At 42.6% G+C, this 19,336-nt stretch overlaps 1 protein-coding gene across 1 annotated transcript in view; it reads right to left on the bottom strand.

The window, feature by feature from the left end:
* Window positions 1–14,200, bottom strand: part of LOC117505838 (condensin-2 complex subunit D3-like) — a 236,142-nt gene extending 221,942 nt beyond the window's left edge. The window contains 4 exon segments of the mRNA XM_034165369.1: window positions 2,815–2,977; window positions 10,860–10,885; window positions 10,888–10,932; window positions 14,179–14,200. Of these exon segments, the coding sequence (XP_034021260.1) occupies window positions 2,815–2,977; window positions 10,860–10,885; window positions 10,888–10,932; window positions 14,179–14,200 (256 nt within the window).
* Window positions 14,201–19,336: the final 5,136 nt, after the last annotated feature.

Genomic DNA, 19,336 nt, shown 5'->3' with positions numbered 1-19,336 from the left:
AATATGATCAATTTGGCTATGTACCACAGGCTTTTAAGGTGGCAGTAATTAACCATTACTTAAAAAGCCATCACTTGACTCAGCTATCTTAGCTAATTATAGGCCAATCTCCAACCTTCCTTTCTCTCACAAATTCTTGAAAGGGTAGTTGTAAAACAGCTAACTGATCATCTGCAGAGGAATGGTCTATTTGAAGAGTTTCAGTCAGGTTTTATAATTCATCATAGTACAGAAACAGCATGAGTGAAGGTTACAAATGATCTTCTTATGGCCTCGGACAGTGGACTCATCTCTGTGCTTGTTCTGTTAGACCTCAGTGCTGCTTTGATACTGTTGACCATAAAATTTTATTACAGAGATTAGAGCATGCCATAGGTATTAAAGGCACTGCGCTGCAGTAGTTTGAATCATATTTATCTAATAGATTACAATTTGTTCATGTAAATGGGGAGTCTTCTTCACAGACTAAGGTTAATTATGGAGTTCCACAAGGTTCTGTGCTAGGGACCAATTTTATTCAGTTTATACATGCTTCCCTTAGGCAGTATTATTAGACAGCATTGCTTAAATTTTCATTGTTACGCAGATGATACTCAGCTTTATCTATCCATGAAGCCAGAGGACACACACCAATTAGCTAAACTGCAGGATTGTCTTACAGACATAAAGACATGGATGACCTCTAATTTCCTGCTTCCTGCTAACTCAGATAAAACTGAAGTTATTGTACTTGGCCCCACAAATCTTAGAAGCATGGTGTCTAACCAGATCCTCACTCTGGATGGCATTACCCTGACCTCTAGTAACACTGTGAGAAATCTTGGAGTCATTTTTGATCAGGATATGTCATTCATGCACATATTAAACAAATAGGTAGGACTGCTTTTTTGCATTTGCACAATATCTAAAATTAGAAAGGTCTCGTCCCAGAGTGATGCTGAAAAAACTAATTCATGCATTTATTTCCTCTAGGCTGGACTATTGTAATTCATTATTATCAGGTTGTCCTAAAAGTTCCCTGAAAAGCCTTCGGTTAATTCAAAATGCTGCAGCTAGAGTACTGACAGGGACTAGAAGGAGGGAGCATATCTCACCCATATTGGCCTCTCTTCATTGGCTTCCTGTTAATTCTAGAATAGAATTTAAAATTCTTCTTCTTACTTATAAGGTTTTGAATAATCAGGTCCCATCTTATCTTAGGGACCTCATAGTACCACATCACCCCCCATAGAGCGCTTCACTCTCAGACTGCAGGCTTACTTGTAGTTCCTAGGGTTTGTAAGAGTAGAATGGGAGGCAGAGCCTTCAGCTTTCAGGCTCCTCTCCTGTGGAACCAGCTCCCAATTCAGATCAGGGAGACAGACACCCTCTCTACTTTTAAGATTAGGCTTAAAACTTTCCTTTTTGCTAAAGCTATAGTTAGGGCTGGATCAGGTGACCCTGAACCATCCCTTAGTTATGCTGCTATAGACTTAGACTGCTGGGGGTTCCCATGATGCCTGAGTGTTTCTTTCTCTTTTTGCTCTGTATGCACCACTCTGCATTTAATTAGTGATTGATCTCTGCTCTCTTCCACAGCATGTCTTTTTCCTGGTTCTCCTCCCTCAGTCCCAACCAGTCCCAGCAGAAGACTGCCCCATCCCTGAGCCTGGTTCTGCTGGAGGGTTTCTTCCTGTTAAAAGGGAGTTTTTCCTTCCCACTGTCGCCAAGTGCTTGCTCACAGGGGGTCGTTTTGACCGTTGGGGTTTTTCTGTAATTATTGTATGGCTTTTGCCTTACAATATAAAGCGCCTTGGGGCAACTGTTTGTTGTGATTTGGCGCTATATAAATAAAATTGATTTGATTTGACACTGCAAAGGCTGTGATGGACACTTTTCTTTTTTCACTCCTTTCTGCGCCATCATTTATTTCAAAAGCTTTTCCAGTGCTGAAAAAAGCTTCTCAACTTTTTTCTCTTAATATTGTAGTTATGAGTATTTTGCAGTTTCCTGATGACTCGCCACCAAACCCGACAAACTTTACAAGTATTTTACCTGAACAGAATCATGTTGGAACGACGACGACGAAATGTAAACATAAATATTAATTATTAACAAAATGCTGCTTGTTGTCTGATGTTTCACACAGATCCCCGAGTGTGACGAAGCAAAGAGAACCGCTTTGGATCACAGCCCATCTGCCTGTACTTCTGATGTTTGACACAGGGTGGTTATTCGTTTAAATGTCCCCAAAATTTGTGAAGTTTGCCCCAATATGAGCGGTAAATATTAATGGAACCACTCCAAAAATCATAGGCTTATGCACACAGTCGACATGTTTTGACCAAATTCCAAGTTAATCAGATGAAAAATGCTCCAAATTTAAGGTGAACAAACTAACAGACAAACCAACAGACACACCAGCATAGTCTTGTCGAATTACTTCAACAAGACTATGTTGGTGTGTCTGTTTGTTTGTTCGTGTACTGATGAGGGATAAATTCACTAAAGCTGGCACGTTACACGTCTGTCTAACTGTGGATCAAACATCATCTGCCAAAAGTATTCCCCATGGGGTGTTTCAGTTGACACCAGGCCTGTACTAGGACACTCCTCCTGCTCCATTTCATGTTACCAACATGTCAAGGGTTCATAAAAATATCGCAAATGTGTTTTGTTTTTTTAGTTTTTTTTTTTTGGGGGGGGGGGGGGGGGGGGGGTACCTAGCCCACAGACTATTTGTTTTCAATGGCTTTGTGCGGTAGCTCTTAAATCTTAGCATCGGCTTTTACTTCTGGCATTTTAAGCTTTTTCAACACACAGGTCTGTCCTCACCTGGGATTCCCAACAGCAGTAGATAGAGGGCGGCAGCATGCAGGCCGCTCATCCTCTCCTGGACGCTGGCCATTTTGCTTTTTCCCGCCAGGATGAAACAGGATAGCACGGCCACCAGCGATTTGACTGGTACGTCACTCTCACCCAGGACTGCCCAAACATTCTGCAATGCAACATAGGAAACAGTCCAGGTTTACTGCAGGTTTGAAGAAAAGAAAACGATACATATCCTGGATTGATGTGATTCAAAGGTTATGCTGGTGGTTTCGTAATAATCTGAGATCATTTCAGAGGACTTGGAACCCTGAGACTTTCTCTTTGATCACAGTCAGAGCAGCTCCTGGTGAGGACTATAACAGCTACAGATCAGTGATCAGGCTCACTTCTTGCCTGTATGTGGCGCACACACACACACACACACACACACACACACAACAGTCCAATGCTGACTACCACTAGAGGTGCACGGATCGATCGGGCACCAATCATTATCGGCCGATCACGCCTTGATCGGTTCGATCAGTGATCGGCAAAATGCGCCGATCAAAAGTACCGATCACAACAGTGCAGGCAGTAGCGCAGGAGTGCTTGGTCCTGTCATGACACGCCCAGCAAAGAGCATGTGTAGTTTCAAAATGGCTTCGCCAGTCTGGACTTTTTTTGCGGTGTCAAAAATAGACACGAAATTTGCTATTTGCAACACTTGCAACAAGGCTATCCCTCGAGGAGGAGTAAACCCAAAAAACATTCAATACTACAAACCTAATTAGACATCTGAAGAGTTGGACTTGACAAAATACCAGGATTTTCAAAAAGCGGCTAGCTCTCAAGCAGAGCAGAAGCCGGACCCGACAAAGAACAAACAATTGGCACAACTTTCAGTTACAGAGACACTACAGTGGCAGCAACCATACAGCAAAGATGGTAAGAAACATCCTCTAAAATCATGGAGTTTATTTGCCTCTGCCACCAGCCTTTATCCATCGTGGAAAGTGCTGGATTTAAAAGACTCATGTCCTTTGTGGATCCGTGATACACCATGCCATCACGGAAATACTTCACCGATGTTTGCCTGCCACAACTTTATCAGATCATGTATTCTCACATTGATACGCTTTTGAAAGACGACATCACTGCAATAAGCTTCATGAGTGACATTTGGACTTCTAGTGTGTGCCCTATGTCCATGCTAAGTCTCACAGCACAGTTTATTGATCCACACTTTAAGCTACAGCAAGTTATTCTACATTGCCAGGAGTTTGCAGGCTCTCACACGGGAGAAGCCATTGCTTCAGCTTTTGTGGACATGTTCAAGTCATGGGGGATCACGAAGGAAAAGGTGCACGTCATACTTAGGGACAACGCACGAAATATGGAAAAGGGCATGAAGGACGCCGATTTGCCAAGCCTCCATGTATGGCACATACCCTCCAGCTTGTGGTGAGTGAGGGTATTTTATCACAGCGGACTATAAATGACATTATAGCAGCTGGACGCTGTATCATTGGACATTTTAAACACTCGCAACTCGCCTACTCCCGGTCAGCCTCTAAAAAGACTTCACCAAGATGTCCCCACTAGATGGAATAGTTCTTTTTACATGCTTCAGAGTCTGGTGGAACAAAAACTGACCCTCTCCGCCTATGCAATGGATTACGACTTGCCGTGTACGCTGACCAATAGCCAGTGGAAGTTGGTGGAAAACATAGTAACTATTCTGACTCCATTTGAGGAGCTCACACAACAAATCAGCTCGTCAACAGCGTCTGCCGCTGACGTCATCTCAAATGTGAAAGCTTTGATTCGTTTCCTGGAGAAGGAGGTAGACAGCGACCAAAGGGTGAAAACGTCAAAAGCCACTCTATTGGAAGCAGTGAAGAGGAGATTCTCTGACATAGAATCAGAATGTCTGTACACCATCGCCACAGCACTTGATCCCAGGTAAAATGCGTTACACATAACACTATAACATTAGTCAGAGACAAAGTTGTAAATATATTTTATTTATTTTCTTAGGTACAAAGATCGTTATTTCCAGAATCACTCAAGCCACAATTGCGTAAACTCCTGTCAGACGTCCTACGAGCCCAACCTGAGCAACAGAGCCAGACCTCAGTCAGCAGCGAGGCCCCAGACAGCCCCGAGCCCCCAGCGAAAACAGCCCGTGTCGGAACATATGTTGTCAGAAATGTTGGATGAAGACGAGTTACAGAGTGGTAATCGCGCTAATACCGAGAGTCCTGTATTGTCTCAGATGCACCTTTACCTAAGCGAACCAGTTATGGCACGAAGCGGACAGCCGCTTCTTTATCGGAAGGAAAATAAAAGCCGCTTCCCTGCTCTGGCTCGAGCAGCACGCGCTTTTCTCAGTGCTCCGGTACAAGTGTAGATAGTGAGTGGCTTTTCAGCACAACTGGCATTATCTTGATGACAAACGTAATAAACTGACCGCTGAAAATGCAGAGATGCTAATATTTCTAAAGAAAACTTGTCCGTAACCATGGCTACTTGATTAGTTAAAAAAAAAAAATACGGTTCTGACTAAAATACACTTGTTCTGTGCTATTGTTGCCATGTTTAAAATGCACAGAATGTTGCTGCTTGTTACAACAAAACTTTTGCTAATACTGCACTTTGTTTATATTAGATTTGTTTTTATTATTTGTGGTTGAGCACAGGAATTGCTTGTGTTTGTTACTGTTAACTGTTAAGATTGTTATTGAAGTGAAAACAGTCTAAGTTGGAGCAATATGTATTGAGGTCTTTGAAAGCTACTGTTTACATTTAAGGTGGAATGATATGGGGTTAAAATTGTCTCAATATTTGTAAATGCACAGGGTGATCTACAATAACAATAACAATACATTTATTTGTATAGCGCTTTTCTGGACACTCAAAGACGCTTTACAAACCAAAGAAAAAGATAAAAAACGCTAAGAAAAAAAAACACGTTAAAATCAGGGCTGTACATTAAAAGCTAACTTAAACAGGTGGGTTTTGAGTTCTTTCTTGAAGGAGGGGAGGGTCGGGGCAAGCACGAAGTGGTTGGGCAGAGAGTTCCAGAGGGTAGGGGCAGAGATGGAGAAGGCTCTGTCTCCCCAGGTTCGGAGCCTGGTCCTACAGGGAAAGGACAAAAGGTTTGTGTCGGAGGAGCGGAGAGAGCGTGATGGAGTGTGGCGGTGGAGGAGGTCAGTGAGATATGTGGGGGCCAGGTTATGGAGGGCTTTGAAAGTGATCAGGAGGATTTGAAGTGAATGTGTTGAGTGATGGGGAGCCAGTGGAGGTTTTGTAGGACGGGGGTGATGTGTTCTCGAGTGCGGGTGTGGGTGAGGAGACGGGCAGCAGAGTTTTGTATAGCTGTAGTTTGTTGAGTATTTGGAAGGTAAACCATAGAGGATGCTATTGCAATAGTCGATTCTGGATTGATAAAAGCATGTATAAGGGTTTCAGCAGCGAAGAAAGTGAGGGATGAACGGAGACGTGCGATATTTTTCAAATGGAAGAATGCAGTCCAGGTTATTTGTTTAATGTGTGGGTGAAATGAGAGGGTGGGGTCGAGAAGGATTCCAAGATTGCGGACAGGGGGGATGGAGTGAGTGTAGCGTTGTCAAAACAGAGTGAAAAATGGGTTGATTTTGTTGATGTTTTTAGGGCCGATGATGATGATGATGTCTGTTTTGTCAGTGTTTAATTTCAGAAATTGTGTTGCATCCAGTTTTTAACTCAGACAGGCAGTGGGTGAGGGTGGAGTGATGTTAGGGTTATGGATGAGGTGGAAATGTAAAGCTGTATGTCATCAGCATAACAGTGGAAGTGGAGACCATGATGACGGATGATACTTCCGAGAGGGAGGATGTAGAGAATGAAGAGGAGAGGACCAAGTACGGAACCCTGGGGAACACCTTGAGATAGGGGGGCTATGGAGGAAGAGCAGTGGTTAATGTGGATGAACTGTTGCCAGTTTGTGAGGCATGATTGAAGCCAGGAGAGGGCGGAGCCGGTGATGTTGAGGGAGGTCTTGAGGCGAGACAGGAGGATGGAGTGGCTGATGGTGTCAAAGGCAGCAGTGAGGTCCAGGAGAATGTCATTTGCAAATCAATGTGTTCAGATATCCACAAATGCAAATTTCATAGTTGTAAGTTGTAAATTGGTCTTTGCAAATAATGTTGTATTTGCAAATATAAAACTTAATTTGTAAAAAAAAAAAAAAAAATTACATTTGTAAATTGGAAATTGTATTTGTGAATTGAGTTTCAGCATTTGTGGATCACCAATTACACTCATTCATCGCTTTCCTCTGTGACGTAAACTCATTTTGACTTCTGATATGAGCGGCCGGACAAGGAGAGCAGTCGCCATCATCTAATGTAGTCCATGTCCGTCCAGCTCATATCAGAAGTCAAAATGAGTCAAATGGCTCTGAGAGATCTAAATAGACTGCTGTGTAATGAATGGAACCACACTGCCATCTAGTGGATATCCAGTGTGCGAGATGTGTTGTTTTGTGAATCAGTAAGCATTTGTTTGTGGATCTGCGGATTTTGCGAAAAGAATGTCTCAAAATTACGTCACAGAGAAAAGCGATGAATGCATGTACTTGGTGATCCACACATGCTGAAAACTCAATTCACAAATACAATTTACACTTTTACAAATGTAATTTTTTTTTTTTTTACAAATTAAGTTTTATATTTGCAAATACAACATTATTTGCAAAGACCAATTTACAAGTTACAAATATGAATTTGCATTTGTGGATATCTGAACACATTTGCAAATCAAAGATTATTTGTAGATCACCCTGTGTGCATTTACAAATATTAATGATACAATTTTAACCCCATAGAATGAGGGCTGTATTTACATTCTCAACGTTCTGTAGGCTGTAACCTGAGCAACATGAACATGGAAAAAAAAAAAGCTTGCTGTAGAACAAAGTCAGTGTAATAAAACAAAGTTGGCAGTTTATTCTAGTGTCTTTATTGAATGCATGTTTTTTGTTTTCATCATTAAGTTTTAATGCAAAATAGTCCCTATACAGTAGACCTATATTCTTATTTTGGGCATGATCCAAATATGTACTTGATCAGTATCGGCAGATCAAAATTTCAGTGATCGGTGACTGGCCTAAAAATCCTGATCGGTGCACCTCTAACTACCACATCAAAATCTATCAAATGGTTAGAAGGAGCTACACATCAAGACTCATGGACAGACGGGGTGATCCCCCAAACCCCTAATTTTTTTATTAGCTGCTCTTCTGTGATATCAAATGGTGTTTCAGGTGAACATCATTAGTGTTTGGATGAGACGGAAACCAGCAGCTCACACTGAGAAAATGACATTTTTTCAGATCTTGAGGTTTGACAGTGAGTGATTAAGTGACATTATCAAGATCTTAAAACATAAAAAGATAAAGTTTGGAATATCAGCAATCCTGACCTATGACCTCCACAGGCAAGATATCAGGCCAGAGCTCATACCTGTCAAATTTGTGTGCGCAAATGTTCAAAAGTTCTCAAGTTACTGCGCTCTCACACAAACACGCACATTAAGCACTGATGGCGACCCGCCTGACATTTCTGCCGCTGCTGAGTTTTACCAGATTAACGGACAGTTTAGACTGATTCTGTCAGGATCTGACCCTTTAGGGCCATTTGTTACTAGTCCTGCCTTGTGTCCTCGTCTGTATGCTCTGCCTTAGGTGTGTTTATCTGTCTCATCAGGTTCATGTCTTCATCAGTCTTGCTCCTGTTATCCATGTATTTGCCATTCATGTTCATTTACTCACTCCAGTCCTAGTTTGTTTCTGTTCACTTCATTTCTTGTATTACACTTTGGTCTACAGTTCGGTTTATCACATTTTTGGTATTTTGCTTTTGTTTCAGGTATTGGTCATTATCTTCAAGTATCTTCTCTGATTATGTATCAGTTTAAGTCTTTATTTATTGCACTATTTTGTAGTCACCCGTTGTTATTCTGTTCATTATTTAGTCTTAGTTATACTGTCATCGCACCATTGTTTATTGCATTCACTTTTATATTTTTATCCATCTCACTCCGGCTATAGTTTTGTTTAAGATCATTGATTTCTTTGTTTACTGCCAGCGACTTACTTCTGTCAGGTCTGATTTATATACAATTCTGTTTTAGCTCTGTTCATTGTTCTATGTTTCCTTCACGCCCCGCCCAAATATGTTCCCCCTCCATGTCACTGCACCAGCTACTGTGTCTTTGTCTGTCTGTTTTGTATTTTCATTCTCCCCCGCTCGTGCACTTGCTCATGTGTCTTTGTTTCTTTCATCATTTTACTCTGTGTCTTCCTGCCTTCACTCTCTTGCACTTATCTTGTCTTCCCTGGACACACCCCCTTCCAGAACCTTCACTGACACCCGTGTCTTGTTGCACTAATTACATCACTAGTCATATAAGCCCTCACAGTCTCACAGTCCCTCGCTCGATTGTTGAATGTATTCACTTTCCAGTACTTACATCCTTGCCTTGTTTTGTCCTTGACCGCGTTTCTGCCTCTGCCTCACTTGTGCCCCTCCCTGACAGACTCAAACATACCAGTTCTGGTACTGGTACAGTCCTTTTTCCAACACCTGCTCACCCACATTAATATGACTGAATTATCCGAACACTTAACTGATTCTAAGACACAGAGGTGACCCACCATGATCAAGGACATGATCACAATCACAGGTGAACTTGTCCGGGCTCCGGACTGTGGCTGCTCACTGCCCCTAGTGGTTGGATTGTATCTAACTGTAATGAGGATGGTTAAATGCAGAGGACAAATTTCATTGTATGTATGTAGATGTATGCATATGTACAATGCCAATAAAAGCTCTATTCTATTGTACTTTTTCAGACAGAGGTGGTCCAACAAAGGGGACAAAGGACTGGAATCGGGTTTCAACCTTGATTTAATATGAACTAGAAGCACTCAGAGAGTGCAAACCTCCGCCAAGGCCATGGGGTGGAAACACCGTGGAATCATTGAACCTAAAAAAAGTCTAACAATGATATTGCTCAGTTGTAAAAAAAAAAAGTTTCATCTGCTGTGACTGGATAGCATGTATCCTTAGCGCTTGGCATCACAGTTTATTGCAACTTGGACCTTTCCCAGAAGCTACTGTCATCTGAGCCTGATATTGATATTGCATGTGCTTATAGACAAAAACAAATAAGAGACAAAATTCAATTTATTATTCAACTAAACTGCAAATATGGAATTTTTTAACATTTATGAAACACTTCTCTAAACAAGGCCATAGGGTCACTGACCCTAAAGAGATTCCCTCCTTGGCACAGTGATCTATTCAACAATTCAGTGTTACAACCAAAACTATGATACATACACTTTTCTTTCCTTTATATTTGCCATCCTTGACCATGAAAACATACCACTAGAACTTGGAATCACTTTTGTGTCTTTATTAGTTCAAAAGTTATTGTATAAAAACGATTTTTCGGTAATGGCAGTTTTCTTCTGGATCTAGCTCCATAACATTTGAAGCTACATCAATCTGATGACACCTTACTGAATCAGTACAGATTCAGCTACAATTTGGTGTTAGTTGTGCATCTCTAGCTCCATTTGTCACCTCACACTGACACATTTTCTATTTTCCCTATTTTTTTGCATATTCTGGATCACCAGATCCGGAATCCGGATCCGATCATCACCAAACTTTGTTGTTTGATAGAACATTTGACTATATTACACCCTAATTTTTTTCAAGCCTTTCTGCCTTGTTTGTGTGGAGTTAGAAAATAGAATGTCAAAATTCCCCCTATCCCGCAATGGTGAAGAATCCTTTAAAAAATTCCTGGATCCACTAAAATTTAATCACTTGTTCCTCTTGTCATTTCCAACCACTCCACAAAATTTCATCAAAATCCATTCAAAAACGTTTTGAGTTATCCTGCTGACAAACAGACAGACAAACAAACAAACGCGACCAAAAACATAACCTCCTTCGCGGAGGTAACTATGAAGACTACGGGGCTTCATAGGTTCACAGTAAGATGAGTCTTACCTGAGAAGCTTCATCTGTGTCTGTGGTTGGTCAGCAGTGTAGAGCAACAGACACTGGTACAATCTTTTGAAGGCTAGTCACCGCCGGCCGTGACTTCTTCTATGGAGACATCAGTGACTTTCCCTCTGTGAACTCCAACTCCCAAACTGCATCCACCCAGACTGAAACCAAGACCACAACAGGAAGTTAACCAATCAGCACAGTGTTGCCCAATCCTACCCCTCAGGATCCAACTAATACATTTTTCCATTGCTCTCCAATATAAGACGATGTAATTTGTCAGGAAAGACATCCAGTGTAAAACTTGTGCTAAATCAACATGCAGATCCATATCAGATCTGCTATGGCCATCCAAAGTGGAATGAGGGAGAAGTGGGAAGAAGTACACTAAGACCAGATCAGTCAACTAAAGTGTTCAGCCAATCATCAGCTGGCTGAACACTGGAACGGCCCTCATTACGTGTCATTAGAACAGAGAGAACTCTGGGTCCTGAGGTCACTGGCTACACCAGTTTTGTAAAGGACCATAGTTGATCCATACAGAACCCCCCACCCCCCACTGCATGGCACACATATGAACCACAGTGTAACTGCAACGTTTACTTAGATTTGTCTTTCTTCAGTGAGAGTTTTCATGGGAAAAAGGTGAACACAGTTTTAATCACTGGCAAATGTATTCATGTGTATGTGACTGCTGCAGTGCTACTCCGCCCTGGCTGGTGTACAAAAGCGCACTTTCAGAGGTGCCTTTTGCACACACTTTTTCAAGTTTTTGCTGTATACATCCTGACCATGTGTGTGATTTCGAAGATTCGAATTAAAAGCCTGTTATATTGACAATCTGTCAATTCCTTGACTTTATTTCCACAAACAGCCTTGGACAGCTTGGTCTAAAATCCTTTTGCTTCTACATCTATTAAAGAGTTAAAACTGAAGGAAATCATTGTAAGGCCTGAAAGAAGTTTCTGTAGGAAGTATTTTAGCCATAAGGTCAAATGAGAGGGGGAAGTGTTGTCTTTTAAATACTTGAAAGACACTGGGCTCATCGAGAGGATTTAGTGCTGCTATAACAGACTGATGCAGAAGGTGGCAGCAATGCAACAATAAGGATGCCGGCTGCCATTAAACGCCACAGAAGAAGAAAGGGGTACATCTGATTTACTGCACGGGGACACACGTTTGGGGAGTGTGTTTCATGTCAAAATAAATATATAATAAATAATATATATTCATCTTTTTTCATCTCACGGAGATGTAGCAAGCACGCCTCGGGAACACCCATTAAACAACAAAACCACGGGGTTAGACTTATGTCTACTGAAATGATCTACTGTGGAAATAGAAAACGTATTTTAAACTGTACCATGAAAACAGAAAACGGGGCTCTTATAATGGTACCATGAGAACAGACCCAGTAGTCTCCGACAAAGAGATTTCACATGTCAGTATTCATTGTTCCATGTTTGAATCCCCAAGCTGTTATCATAAGGGAGAGCAAAACTACACAAAATGTCACTTTGTACTGTATTTGGGTGCACAAACAAGTGAGGAAAAAAAATCCAGAGTTATGTTTTGACAGAGTGCCATCAGTACTTAAGAACCAGGGTGATCCAACCGAGGAATTCACCAAGAAAGGTTCATGGCTACCGAACATCTCTCGTGCAATCTCCCAAACAAACATCCATCCATTTTCTACAGCTGCTTAGGGTCACAGATCAGTTACAGTCACAGGGGTGGAGCCCATCCCAGCAGTCATATGGCGTGAGGCAGGGTTCACCCTGGACAGGATGCCAGTCTGTCGCAGGGCCACATACAGACAAACACATTCCCACCCACACGCAGACCAACAGGGCAAAAGTTTCCAATCCACCAAACCTGCGCGTCTTTTGGATGTGAGGGGAAGCCGGAGCACACCCGGGGGGAACCCCACACAAACATTCATAAGTGGTATGGTTATTGCAATGTTTACAAATGCTACAACTATATTAAAAAATAAATCTATTCAGGCTGGAGTGCTATGAAGTAAAATGCGTACATCATATGTGGAGTTCAGTGTAGCCAAGCAGGAATTCACTGCAAATTTTCTTCATGCTTGCGTGTAGAAAATCTTGTGTAGTTTTAAAGTGTATACTCTTAAGACGTACCTTAATTCACAAGTGAGATCATTGTTAGTTAGCTGCTTTGTGCTAACTTTTAGTGCGCTGTACAGTTTTGTCCATACACAAATTAATTATCAATGCATGAACTTATTCTTGCAAACACCGAAGACTGTCGTCATATACTTTTGGGTTTGGACATCAACCACCCATCAGTGTTTGAAATATCGGTGAGGTTCCCAGGCTTCGTCACTTCCAGGTGTGGAAACGGGCCTCCAGAACAAGGATGTTGAAAGTGTCTCCAAATTCTATCTTCAAAATCAATTTCTGGCAAAGAATAGCGGTCAATACCACCAATCAACTCTACTTGCTTACACTGTGTGGACAATCATTAGCCAAGTTTATTTTTTTATTTTTGTTTTTAGATTAATTGTATATTGAACAACAACAGGTTCTCTGCAATCCAAAAATGTTAAGAAACCTCAAACAGGAATATTTTAAGGAAGCAAAAGTGAGGTTTTGGCTTTCTTAGGAGAATAGCTAAGAAAACCAAAACATTACCAAGACAAGGGGATATGCAGGGTTCCACCAGACAGGGCACAACGGCAGAGAGCCATTACAACAGTTCAAGAGTAAAAGGACAGCACTCTCTCTCGCTGTCTCTCTCCCTCTCTGTCTCTCTCTCTCCTTCCGTTACTTTTGATCCAGCGCGCCTTTTTATACATCTCGGATGTGCGGGTACTTTTCTGTATTATGCATGTTTTCATCCCTGACATTCAAGAAAACTGGCTGGAAAAATGATTAATTCTTACATTTACAACAAACTATGCCCTGTCCCAGCCTTTTTTTCTTGGAAAAATGTTGCAGGCCTTAAATGTAGGAATGGATATATATTAAGAAATAAAATAAAGCTGACCAAACAACACATGAAATATGCTGTTTCTATAGGATTATAGTTGTGTTTGGTGTTGTGTTGTGTTGGTTATATAGCTTTGGTGCAGCACACATCGCTCACTACTAATACAGAGCCCACTTTCGCCACAATTCCACTGTAACTGCTCGACGAAAAACTCCTGTGTGATTGCCCTTGATGACAGGCTCCACCTCCACGCCCTACATCTCTTCCATTCCCTGCCACTGAGGAGATCGCGACAGACTGGGGAAGTGGCTGCTGGAACTACTATGCATCAAGCACATTCAATATCTGTCAACTCAGCCCCTACCCACGATGTCAGGTCCCCCCATGCACCTCATGATAGATCCGGATGCCACACCAGTGGCCCACCATATACCCCCATCCCGGTCTCAATACACTGGCAGGAAGAGGTCAAGGCAGCCCTTGATCAAGACGTCTCGGAGTCATTGAACCTGTACCAGTGGGGACGCCTGTAACATGGTGTCATCGGATGGTGGTGTGCCCAAAGAAATCAGGCAAACCACGACGCACAGTCGACTTCCAGGCACTTAATCGCCATGCTACCAGAGAAACACACCACACCCAGTCGCCATTCCACCAGGCTCGTGCCATTCCACCAAACACTACGAAAACGGTGTTCGATGCCTGGAATGGGTATCATAGTATCCCGCTGCATGAAGATGACAGGCACTTGACAACATTTATAACACCCTGGGGTCGATATCGATACCGTGTTGCTCCCCAAGGCTACGTCGCCTCAGGTGATGCATACAGTAGGCGCTTTGATGAATTCGTCACTGACATCCCCCATAAGGTGAAGATCATCGATGACACTCTGATGTGGGCGGATGATATCCATGGCAGCTTCTTCCAGGCTGTTGACTGGCTTGACAGGTGTGGGCGTAATGGCATCATTCTTAACCCCTACAAGTTCGTATTTGCAAGAAAGTCTGTCGAGTTTGCGAGCTTCCAAATTGACCCTACAACAGTGCGACCCTGCCCTAAATCTATTGAGGCCATTCAGAATTCCCAGTCCTGAAAAACATTACAGATATGCGTAGCTGGTTCGGGTTGGCCAATCAGGTGTCATACGCCTTTGCATCTGCGGAGAGATTGCAGCCATTCCGTCAGTTCCTGAAACCAGGAATCAGGCTTGATTGGACCGACAACATGAACACGCTGTTCGAGGAAACCAAAGCCCTCATCATCAACGAGACCAAAATGGGTGTAGCAATCTTTGACAAATCTAAGCCCACATGCCTGGCCACAGACTGGTGTAAGGACGGCTTAGGGTTTTGGCTCTTCCAGAAGCATTGCACATGCCCCTCATCGCGGCCATTCTGCTGCCCTGATGGATGGCAGATTACCCTGGTCGCCAGTAGATTTACTTTGGGCGCAGAGTCCAGGTATGCGCCTATTGAAGGGGAAGCATTAGCTGTCGTGGACGCCCTGGAGAAGGCCTGCCACTTTGTCATCGGTTGCCCTGAACTCATCATAGCTGTCAATCACAAACCCCTCCTTAAAGTACTAGGCGACAGGCAATTGGATGACATCCCAAATCCCCGCTTACGAAACCTGAAGGAGAAGACCCTGCGCTACTGCTTTCGTGTTGCTCACATCCCTGGAGCCCGGCATGCTGCTACACATGCCCTGTCCAGACACCCGGTGGGGAAACCATCACACTTGGAGCTACCTGATGACATGTCTGCTTTGTGCGTCACACCAACCCTACCCCCAATGTCCTGGCCCGTCTACGTTGCACCGACACGATGATCACTGAGGTATGTTCATATGGACTCCACCGATAACTCAGTGATCAAATCAGTTTCATGGGATGACGTCCACCTGGCCACCTCAAGTGATCCAACCATGGTGGAATTGCTGAACCTCATCGAGGACGGCTTCCCAGAGCTTAAGGCATGCCTCCCCCCAGCACTCAGACCATACCATCAATATAGGGAATATCGGAGCAGTTTTGACGGTGTCGCCCTCTACCGTGACCGAGTCATCATCCCGGCATCCCTGCGTAATAGGGTGCTTGAGGCCCTCCACTCAGCCCATCAAGGCATCACCCAGATGTGCTCCAAGGCAGAGTCGTCCTTCTTCTGGCCAGGTATGACCCCTGCTATCACAGAGCTACGAGAACGATGGCACTGCCTGCAACTGCATGGCTCCCTCTCAGCCCAGTGCCCCTCCCACACACCCTCCACTGGCCACACAGGATCAGGGTGAAAATTGAAATTTTGAACGGTACTGAAGCAAAATCAGCCGAATATAGGCTCAATTTTCTCACATACCATTGAAGATAGTGCTTTGCTTTTAGTTTTCTGGAAAGCACATGCCAGGGGCTTCCAAAGGAAGTGAACTCCAGACTGATGCTGTTATTTATTTCAGAGCAATGTTAACCCTTTTCAGCCTTGGTTGCTGGGTGGGGCACTTTTGGACCCCTTTTTTCACCATGTGGGTATCTTCTGATTTTCAAAAACTTTGTATCATCTAAAAGCTCTTGATATGTGCTGCTAGAAAAATTACCCACTGATATAAAACAAACATCCCTACACATAGAATTAAAGCCCTCTTTTCAGGGTATATCCCACTTTTTGCATATATTTTAATGTACAGTCATATGTACATAAATGTACACAATACATAGGAGTTATGGTGCATAGTTACCTAAATGCATAAATAATACATGTACAACATCTCTTTTTCTTTTTTTTAAATATAAAATATGTAAACCTTGAACTAACTAATTATGTTAACATCCTAATGCAGTCTGTTATTCACAATCAACCCTTGTACCTCTGGTTCTGGACAAAAAAAGCCCACAATTTTGCCAGGCTACTCTGCAAATACTGACTTCTACTCTGTTGCCAACTTCAGGCTGTCAACCATGCCTGCACTCCTGGAAGCTTCTTGACTAGATAAAACATAGTTCCTTACAAGTCCAGTGGTGTCCTGGAGCATCCATCAAGAGAATGTGAGTCAAAGGTACCCAGCATTCGTCCACCCTACGAGGCCAGTGGAAATTTGAGGCTGGTCCATTTGGGTGCATAAATGAAACTTTGACATCGTCATTCTCTTGAGATTGCTCAATGATATTTGCCAACCACCAATGGCCATCATACAAGCAGGCCACATAATGACCAGGGATACAGTCTGCCAGTTTTAGAGGCTCAGGTATGGGGTACCGCACTCAATCCGACCTCCTCTTCACCCGACAAACGTTTGACGGAATGGTACCATTCCTAGTTACACTGAAACAGTGGTTATCCCTGGTACCCAGAACTTTCTTAGCCCCCTCAAATCTCTTCAGCTGCTGCTTTGAGTGCTTCTGAACATCCTCACTCTCAACAAAAATTGTCTCAACCCCCTTGATATTTGCGTGAGCCCACTCAATAAGTCATGGGGAGTAAGATATGACCCGAAGGCAATTGCTTCATACTGTGCCTGGCTGCCTCCCGCTTGATTGTGCCCCCTATTCCATCGCAAGAACTCTTTCCATGAGAAGTGGCAAAAAAATGCCATTCTGCTTCCATGCCAAAGTCTTCCTTGTGATGGAGAAGGTTGCAAAAGTTCTTGAAATTTTTATATTGGGAGGCTGCCCCATCGCTGAAGTAATATGCTTTGCTTAAAGTTGTCGGGATACCTGTTTTGATCAGGGGCACAACCTGAGTGAGGAAATAATGAACTGCAATTGTGTCGTGTTGCAAGTGATTGCTGATTACACATATGCTTCGACAATGCAGGGAATCATTCATCTTGTAGTACACAGTAAAGGGATGCAGGGTTGCTTGGGAATTATCCCAGTGGTAACCCTGTGCTGCATCCTGTACTACAAACGAGTAATTCTCAGCAAAGTCAAGCAGAATGATGCATTCATCTTCCCCCACGTTAGTTTTTAGCTTTTCCAGAAGCCCCCTGATTCTTAGCAATAAAGTGATGGGTGGTTAGTTTATCAACCATGGAAGCCAACTTCTCAGTGTAGGCCTGACAATCAAGAACATGCTCTACAATAGTTCTGTCAACGGTAACCCATTGCTTGACTCTAATTTCCTCAACCCCTGCCACAGCCAACCGTTCCTCTAGAAAAGAGACAAGTGCCTCATTTCCCGGACATAGCTCACATCGGTGAAGCATGCAAGTTTTTGACTGCACTGAACAGACCATCTTTGACATCAACTCATGATAATTAATTTTATCATCTGGCAAGCTTGCTAACATTAATTTGACATTTTGGTGTATAGTACAAACACTTACTGAGTGGTTCCCCTTTGCACCAACAGTAACACATTGCTTGGGTCTCAATTCACAAAATTTGGACAAGCCTATCTTATCATCAGGGTACTGCTTTTTAAATTGAATGTATAATTCATTTAAGTTCAATAAAATAAGTCTTTTCTGCACCCGCTGCTTCTCCCCATTCAAATCTTTCACATTTACAAAATCTTTTGCCCCTGGTAGCATTCTAGTAAACTGGTCATTTTCATAGAAAGCCAAGACCTTGTTAATTGTTTCTAAAGCTATTTGCCGACTGCCAGTTTTATTGACTAAGTCAGGAAGAATTCCATTCTGTTTCCGCATTTTTACAGCATTTCTTGCAACATAGTTTGTAACACCAAATCTGCTCACAATCTGTTTCCTACTCCAGGAAACAGGGGCACATGTAAGCAGTTATATCTTTACTCTTGTTGATGCAGCATCCACTTTCATCTTTAGCTCATCCATGAAGATGTCATAGTCATTGCATACACACGGCCTTTGCCATTTAAAAATGAAGCAACATTTTCAACACCGTCACAGACTATCAAATGTGGGAAAGTGCCTGAAAAGAAGGACATTCCGAGGGCGGCATGGGTATGGTTTAACAGTTTTGCAAACCTGTGTATTGTGTACATTTATGTACATATGACTGTACATTAGAATATATGCAAAAAGTGGGATATACCCTGAAAAGAGGGCTTTAATTCTATGTGTAGGGGTGTTTGTTTTATATCAGTGTGTAATTTTTCTAGCAGCACATATCAAGGGCTTTTTGATGATACAAAGTTTTTGAAATCAGAAGATACCCACATGGTGAAAAAAGGGGTCCAAAAGTGCCCCGCCCGGCAACCAAGGCTGAAAAGGGTTAACATTGCTCTGAAATAAATAACAGCATCAGCCTGGAGTTCACTTCCTTTGGAAGCCCCTGGCATGTGCTTTCCAGAAAACTAAAAGCAAAGCACTATCTTCAATGGTATGTGAGAAAATTGAGCCTATATTCGGCTGATTTTGCTTCAGTATCGTTCAAATTTCAATTTTCACCCTGATCCTGTGTGGCCAGTGGAGGGTTAATGTTTGTAAAAATCATTTTTTCTGAGAGTTTAAGACAGAGTTAATACATTCTGAAAAAAATCAAATTGATATCTTGTTTAGTTTTTGAGTTAGAGCCTCTTAAAAATGCTTACAAACCAATAACAAAGGGT

This window comes from Thalassophryne amazonica, unplaced genomic scaffold (assembly GCF_902500255.1).
Source record: "Thalassophryne amazonica unplaced genomic scaffold, fThaAma1.1, whole genome shotgun sequence".
Taxonomy (NCBI): domain Eukaryota; kingdom Metazoa; phylum Chordata; class Actinopteri; order Batrachoidiformes; family Batrachoididae; genus Thalassophryne; species Thalassophryne amazonica.
Note: the sequence above shows the minus strand (reverse complement) of the source record. Positions and strands in the feature narration are given on the sequence as shown.